At 41.0% G+C, this 8735-nt stretch overlaps 1 protein-coding gene across 1 annotated transcript in view; it reads right to left on the bottom strand.

Annotated features, from left to right (window-relative positions):
- Positions 1–655: 655 nt before the first annotated feature.
- The window catches only part of Tmem65 (transmembrane protein 65), a 30312-nt gene continuing 22232 nt past the window's right edge, over positions 656–8735 (bottom strand). The window contains exon 6 of the mRNA XM_023718814.1: positions 656–1736. Coding sequence (XP_023574582.1) covers positions 1635–1736 — 102 coding nt within the window. The 3' untranslated portion in view covers positions 656–1634. The remainder of the gene's footprint in view (positions 1737–8735) is intronic.

The raw sequence follows: 8735 nt of genomic DNA, 5'->3' as shown, positions 1-8735 counted from the left end.
AAAAAAAATCCCTTCCGAAAATAAGAGCTCAAAATAATTATGTGTAAATACAACTTAAAAATAATATTCCTATAGCCATCCTGTAAGTTTGTCTGCTCTGCTATCTACTTAGCAACATCAATAATTTCAATGACCAAAATGGTAGCTTTAATTCATTTCTCTTTTCCATGGTGTATTTGCTCAGAAGTCCTGTTTTAGCAGGTGCAGCAGATAAAATGCTAAAAAGACTGAAGTTTAAAATGGATGCAGCGCTGGGGAAATGGCTCAGTAGGATAAGCGCTTGACTGGCAAATGCAAGGATCTGAGTTCAATCCCCAGTTCCGCCAAAAATAAAATAAAATAAAATAAAATGGATGCAGCGCATGGGACTCCACTTGGGTACGATCTACCTGGCTGGAAGCGAGCAACTGCAACCAAGCAAATGCCTTAAGCACTTGCACAAAAGAAAAAAAAGGACTGAATGTGGGGGAAACATTGCTCCTTATGAACTTTGGACTACATTAGACAGTAAAAGAAAAAGCAAAAGATCTGACACTTCGCTTTCACTTCAAAAGAAATTATCCAGAAATTTAGTTCATTAAACATTAAAACTGGAAGTGATGGAGTGTTCAGATCCATTCTATTCAGATGGAAGATAACACTTTTTTGGGGGAGTGGGGGGAAATCCTTCCCAAGCAACATAACTTGTATCTCATTTACCTTCCAAACTTTACTACCTTCATGTCTACTACCTACGTCATAAACATTCTTGACACTTTCTAATTCTACTTCGCTAAAAAAAAAAAAAAAAAAAATTAGCCTCTTAATTTTCAAATGTCTAATATCTTAGATGCCCCCAGTTCTATAATTCTTATAATTCCTATTCTATGACTATAAAACAACCATATTCCTCCTTTCAGGGGTCAGAACTCACTACATAATTATTCATTTTAAGAAACTTAAGGGTAAAAAAATCAACTAGAAGTAAGTACACTTGTTAGCATATATAGTTGTGGGTAAGAGGGAGATTACATGATTTCTCTTTCTGATCAACCTCTGACTCTTAAGACAGTATGGTCAGAAAATTAAAATGAGTAACATATACTTAAAATCTGCATTCATTTTGAATAGATGTGAGTTAAAATGACTGAAATTACATGATTGTAGATGTTCACCATGAATGAAACAGTACAAAATTGATGCTTCAAAAAGGAGTAAAAAAATCTTGAACTGATACTAACCTTAAGAAATCTGGAAAATCTTAAGGCCAAATCCTAACTACCGGGAGTAACAACAACAAATACTTTCATGCATGGACACACGTTAAGAAACAAATGAGCAAACCCTAAGTCAGTACAGTACATCAGCGACTGAAACTTAAATATTTTGATATATAAACAGAAGATAAAATGTTGACCATCGTTGATGAAAAAGCATTTCAACAATTTACATGAAACAACACTAAATAGGTTTTTTTTAAAAAAAGATGTCCTAGGAAGACCAAGCCACAATAAGTTAGTGTTTTCCGTAATACATGCTGAATTATTTGATCCCGTATCTACACAAGGTTTCTGTCTTAATTCTTAAATGCTGTGACAGCATGTTTAATAACTGAGGTACATTAGTTTACAGCTTTTATAGGTATTCCAAGCAGACTAATTCTTCTCTTCCAGTGGCTCCTCCTCGTCCCCTCCTCCAAAGAATATCAAAGGGAACATTCCAAGGATGCAGCCGATAGTCACACCAACAGCTTTGCCCTGAAGAAACAGAAAAGAACATTTATTAAAGTTACTCTATGTCCCTGCAAGAGGTACTTTCCATAGTGTCTACCATCTACCGTAATTCAACCATGACTGCATTTGATGGTTACAGTAACCGAAATACAAACACCAGCCGGGCAAGGTGGCGCGTGCCTGTCGCCTGCCGCCCAGCATCCGGGAGGCTGAGGCTGGAGGTCGCGGTGCTGACCACACAGAGGAAAAGCAACTGTCACAAAAATAACATCGAATAAAGTCAAATAAAAAGCACTTTTTGAAAACTGTATGTGTGTTTGAGTTCCAGAAGAAGGGAAGGCAGGGGAGAAAAACAACAAACCTTACCGACTACTTTCAATGTATTTAGGTTGGCGACCCCTTGTGTGTATTCCTTTTCAGCACTCGTGCCCATGTGTCCCTAACTGTATACGGACACCATCAGCTTTGTAAGGCAGCTTGGTTCTCCTGCCTCCCTCCACTCCCAACCGCAACATTTCCTAATAAATTCCTTTCCATACTGCCTTATAAATTTAATATAAAGACTTATAAATTCTTTTGAACTGATGGGCCTACAATCTAAAGTTTTCCTGACCATAAAAAAAAAAAAAAATCCTACCTTTTCACCATTGTGATACAACAATGAACCTTCTGTGTCTAGTTCTTCGGAGATTTATTTTTAAATCAAATGTTAATATTTATGTACCTTCGCAGACAGGCGCCGCGCTGCCCGCTCCTGACAACACCGCATGCATACATAAGCCAATTTCAATCTCTTATAAATACACATCAATTTTTCTGTAACTTCACCTACATCTTAAAGCTTTACTTTGAAGTGATTTTAATCGTATTTTAAGTGGTGCCTAAATATGGTTCCCTATGGTGAGTACAAGTTAAACACTTGGCAGCTAAGTTTTATTTCTTCACACAAACACTGAGAATCTACTATGTGGCAGCCTCTGGGCGGCTAAGCCCGGAAGACAGCCTAATCAGATGCAGTCCCTCTCTTCCAGAGCTTCTATTTGTGTATTCTGTACACTGTCATCTGGCTAGCAAGTCCTACAGTCCTTCTAACAAACTGCAGTTGGGACGTTAATGTTTTGATAACAACTTGCACAATACTTTCTTTATTTTTTGAACCGGGGATCGAACTCAAGACCTTGTACTTGCCAGGCAGGTGCTTATGCCACCGAGCTATCTCCCCAACCAATCTTTAACTATATCATCTTGAGGATTTTGTTGGTGATGGTGGTAGCAGCAGCATAAATAGTCACATCTGTCATTTTCCTTATGTTACAATGTTGAAAGGAACCACTTCTTCAGAGTGCCAGCAAGCAGGTATTTTCTCCATTCCAGAGGAGAAAACAGTTAATCCTAGATTCTTCCCTTGACTTCACATTTGTGTTCATTTCTAAATTCATAGAGACTATAGTCTATTTTAGCCTCCTGACTCTCCTGAAATGACCACTACAGATGGAGTCCACGGCTACTTCCATCCATTCTGCTGGGATTCCTCTTACTACGGGCCACGCAACCAAGGCTTTCTGCACTTCAGGAGTGCTAGTCAGTGAGTCCTAACCCAGCTATCTCAAAGAGACAAATTCAGAAGTAATTATCTTCTTCTGACTCCCTTGTACAAGCCCCGAAATACTGTTTCTGCATGATAAAAAGCTATTTCGATATTATCAGGATTTATGATACTCTACGCCCCACGCTGCAACTAATCTGAGAACTGCAGTCTGCCTGAAATATGGTTTGAACAGAAAGTATTTCCCAAGTTCAAAAAGCCTGGTTGCAAATGAGGTTTTATTTTTATTTTTTCATACCAGGAATGGAACAAATGCGGTTTTAAAACACAACTTAGGTTAACTGGAGTCTGCACGTGTATTTTTGTACCTTCTATTATGGGTAATTTTTAGAGATGGCTTACAACATCAATAAATAGCTCATCACTGACCTCAAATATATTAGACATATAATCAAAATGCTGTGCTACGGAACAGAGTTAATCCTAACTAAGCAAGAAGAGTCAACAATTAAGGAACAGAATCTCTGTATGAATACACTGGTGGAGATTTGATCAAACTATAGAACAGACATGCTATTTTAGTAAAATGAGGTATTTTTGCCCTAAAATATGATAAATAAACCTACTTATAGGAAAACAGAATTATCAATAACATGAGGAGACTTCCAGGAAAACAAAAACTTTTTCCTGATCTTAACTCTAACATGAAAACTGTAAGATAAATTCCTAGAATATTAGAATATTCTTCCCCCCCAAGAACTCTGACTGGAACCTGATACCTCCTATCACTTCAATTTATCTACTCCTTGCTGCACTGGGACCAACACCACCTGAGAGCCTCAAACCAACATGTTTACTTTTCTTTCTTTCTCTCTTCCTAAACATGTCTAGTGTTTCACATTCTACATTCTTAAGACTTCCTGTCCTTTACAAAGTAAAACTTATACCAGGCAAGTGGCCTTCCTTGATCCTACGCACTCTCCCACATTTCAGCTGAGCACACACTTCCCGAGCTGAGCAGGAAGCTTCCCTACTACTATAATGCTAAGTATAAAAGTCCAAAATGTTGTTATAAAATACCTGGCCTTACTTTCCCACATTTAAAGTGACAAATGATAAATTTAATTGAATCTTAGCCTACACATATACTTCTATACTTTACGTGGACATGCTTCATGTACAAATTCTGTTTATAATACCGCCAACAAATTCATTTTAATCCCTTCACTAAAACAAATTCAATTTAACTTGAATACATGAATCTCATACATTATCCTTTTCCTCGCCTCCTATTAATATTTCAGCCCACTCCCACTTCATTTTTCCTCCCATCGGCCCAAGGAAATCACAGGAAGTGATCCCCAGTGAGCAACCACAGTAGTCCCGTGGTATCAGGAAGTTCCAGGAACCCGTAAGAATGCAGAATCTACAGGTACTCAAGCCCCTCAAGGAAGACAGGAGTATCTGCAGGTAACCTATATACCTCCTTCTGTACACTGCGATCCGTCTCTCAATTACCTAAAGTTCTTAATACAATGTACTGCTATCTAGTTGTCATACTGTATTGTTCAGGGAATACTGACAAGGGAAAGTCTCCATAGATGCAGCAGTGGCACAGCTCTTGTCAAATATTTTCCATCTACAGTTGGCTGAATCCACAGAGGCAGAACCAACAGCTCCTGAGGGGTAGATACACACAGCAAATCTTATCAGAAATCTGACCTCACAGCAAGACAAACTTGCCTGTCACTTGTTAGCCTTTCAACGTTTTCCTTGCAAATCTCCAAAGGCCATGCGCTTGCAGGTGCTTCTATTCTGCATATTTTCTCAATAGGAAATTTTAGAGTGTGGCGGAATTACCTTGAGGGCTTACTAAACACAAGTTCCCAAGTCCGACCTACAGCATCTGACTCTGTGAAGCTGTAGCACGTAGACTTAGCGTGGCCACCAGGACCTGTTCCTTGCGGCATTTCAGTGCCTTCGCATAAGCTCCGCCCACAGAACGCAGGCAGGACACTCTATGTGTCTAACTGACAGAAAGGTGGTTGATCCTGTAATTACTTTACACCAGGCTAAAGGCTCTGTCTTGCCAGCAGGCTTACTTTCTCGCCCTTACTGGCTCTGAAGAAGATGCCCCGGCCCAGAGGAGCTGTGGAGGGGGTCACATGGAAAGAAACTGCAGCAAGTTTCAGACAGTGAGGGAAGTCCCCAGGCTACGGTAGCAGCTTCCAAGAAACGGACAGGGCAAATCCCGGCCACAAGTTCGGGCTCTTGACAGCCACAAGAAAATTCCAAGATGTGATCAAAAAATATAATAAATGGAAACAGAGGTACCAATTTATTATTACTTTTTTTTAAAAAAGGAAAAATATACCACATGCCATGCCGGCCCCGCCCCTGGGAGCCCTGACCTCGCCACTGAGTCTGGGCATGGTGGTGCACACCTGTAGTCTCAGCACTGGGTAGGCTGAAAACAGGAGGATTGCTATGAGTCTGAGCTGTGTAGAGATACCCTGTATCAAATAGATTTAAAAAAAAAAAAAAAATTAGAGGCCTGCGGGTTAGCTCAGTTGTTTAAGCACCTGCAGGGACAAACCCAGTCAGGTGCGGGGGACCGCAGTTTGATCCCCAGCTCCCCATGAGACCTACCCTCAAGGCAGCCTGAGCCAGGAAAAAAAAAAAAAAAGAAAAAAAATATATATATAGTTTAATTTTTCTTAATTACAGTAAGACACACTGTCATTGATTTCACCAAAACTAATCCACCTCTCTTCGAACACACTTAGCCCATCGATCGTTCCTGCCTCTCCTGAACCATTCCCAAAGTCGTTTCTTGAGTATCAAGTATACTGCTGTATCTTTCTCAACGTCCTGAGTTCATTCAAAATACTTGCTTTTCACGGTCGTTTTGACTTTGGGGAAGAAACCCAAGTTGCCTGGTGCTAGACTGGTGAGTGAAGTCAGTGAGGACACCCTGGGATGACTTCAGGCCCACATCTGTTGGATAACACTCGCCAAAAACTCCTCGCTTTTGATCGTATGTGTAAAATACTCATGAAAGAGGACCTCCAGAACGGCCTCAGAAAGTGAGGAGACTATAGTGTAAGTGTGTTGGAAACAAGGGGACGTCTTTCGAGGGGGATTTAGGGCAGGATGTCTTTTATTGCCATACATTTTTATTGAAACACTCATGGTACATTTTGGCTAGCTCTTGTAATTTTGTGAACAACCTTTTTTGCCTTGGAGGTAGATCCATTCCCAGCGGAAGCGCCAGACAAGAACCAAGCGCAGGCCACGCAGTGACTGCAGCCCTTCACTGGACGTGGCCGAGCTGTGCCCAATCTCCTGACCCACCCGAGAGATGTGATACATGCTAGTACATGCTGCTGATTTTTCTACAGAGCAACATTAGGCCTAAGAGGGAGAGGGACAGCTCGCATTTCTAACAAGCTCCGGCATGTAGGCAAGCCTGCTGCTCCAGGGCCATACTTTTTTTTTTTTTTTTTTTGGAACCCGGGGATTGAACTCGGGCCCTTGCGCTTGCCAGGGAAGCGCTTATTCTACTGAGCCATCTCCCTGGCCCTGCCAGGGCCATACTTTGAGAACCACTCCCCTATAAAATCGCACCAGCTCATGCGTTTAACTCTCACCAAACTTACCAGTGAGGCTCCCACAGCAACCTTTCTATTTAGCAACAGTTTGCCGTATCAGCACACCAACCTCTTTTACCCTGCTCAGCCTGCTTTCCCCACATAATTATTATCAATTTCAAATATACTAACATTTCATCAGATCTTTTTTTACTGTCTTTTCTTTCTTCTTAATGCAAGATGCAGGGGGAAAAAAAGAGCCTTTGGTAACATACACATTCAGAACTCCTAGAGCCATACTCAGCCTAAGCAGACAATGAATGTCTACTGAATGATGACTGATAGCTGTCCTCACTAACACTGGACGGTGAATCCAAATGTCTACTAGATGTCACCACTGGTGTGCCCTGCCAGCGTCTCAAATTCAGTGTCCACACATACACTGCCCTATCTACCCGATTCACACTTCAGTGTGTATTCTACCACTGTTTCTACTCACAACTCCTACACGCACTGCAGCCTTGAAATACTTAACTCCTTGGGTTTCTCTGGACAGACCCCCTTTTCTCAGTCATGCCCTTTTTCTTGCTAGTCACTGTACTCCAAACTCTACTATTCATCTGGTAAATGCTTCCTCAATAATGCAAAAATCAGGTGCAACCTAATAATTACCAAAACACGTCCCCACCAAAAGAAATTTCTCCCCACCAAGTATTAATTCACTTCCTAGCGCTCCTGCCTGACCTGGTGCACAATTCTGTCACTGTATATGCCACACTAAGTGACGGCCCATTTATGCCTCTGGTTCTCCCACTTAAATTCTTCACCGATAGTGACAAATTGGTCATGCTGTAGCTTTCAGTTTCTAGTACACAACAGGTACTCCTTAACTAAGTCATATGAAGATTTTTTTTTTAAATATCAGGTGTACTTACAAAAATAAGAGAAACAATGCAGTATTTACACTGTGTGTCTGTCAAAGCTTAAATACCAGATGGTAACTCATTTGAGTGGGACAAAGTACAGAGAATAATGAAGGATGAATAAAAGGGCACTAGGAGAAGGATCTCCTGCAATAGGGTAGTGGTCCAAGAAAAAGCACGAGGCGTGAGGACAGGAAGGGGAAATAAGTACAAGGTCAGCCGAGCACAGGAACCTAATGACCTCAGTTAATATAAACACTATATGCCATGACCTGAGCTCAGAGCTGTAATATCAACAAGAATGAAAAATGGGATAGGAGAATTGGAGAAAGAGAGAGGGGGAGAACAGAAGGAGAAGGAGACTAAAAGAAACAAACGCACTGTGGAATGTACATGCAGCCATCCTCCTAGATGCCTGTTAACGGCATGAATGCAAATGTACTAATAAAACGAAATGTAAAAACATTTAATGCGTGTTGTCTGATTTATTTCACGTAGAATTATGGTCTCAAGATGAATCCAGGTAGCTAAAAATATCTCAAGTTTACCCTTCTTTATGGTAGAGTAGTGCTCCACAGTGTATAAATGTCATATTTTCTTTATTGCTTCAGTTGATGGGTATATGGGCAGTTTCTAAGATTTAGCTGTTATAAATCGTGCTGCTACAAACATACATATGCAAGTACCACGCGTATGCAAGTACCGCGCGTATGCCAGTACCACGCGTATGCAAGTACCGCGCGTATGCGAGTACCGCGCGTATGCGAGTACCGCGCGTATGCGAGTACCACGCGTATGCAAGTACCGCGCGTATGCAAGTATCACGCGTATGTGTGATGCGTTTAGTTCTTTCAGAATATACCCAGAAGGGGAACAGCTAGGTCAAGTGGAACCTCTAGTTTTAGATTTTTGAGGAATTTTCATACTGGTTTCCATAGTGGTTGTACCAATTTACACTCCCACC

The sequence above is a fragment of the Octodon degus genome, unplaced genomic scaffold, assembly GCF_000260255.1.
Source record: "Octodon degus isolate 3935 unplaced genomic scaffold, OctDeg1.0 scaffold00062, whole genome shotgun sequence".
NCBI classification, from domain to species: Eukaryota; Metazoa; Chordata; class Mammalia; order Rodentia; family Octodontidae; genus Octodon; species Octodon degus.
The sequence above is the reverse complement of the archived record's forward strand: the minus strand, read 5'-3'. Positions and strand labels throughout refer to the sequence as shown.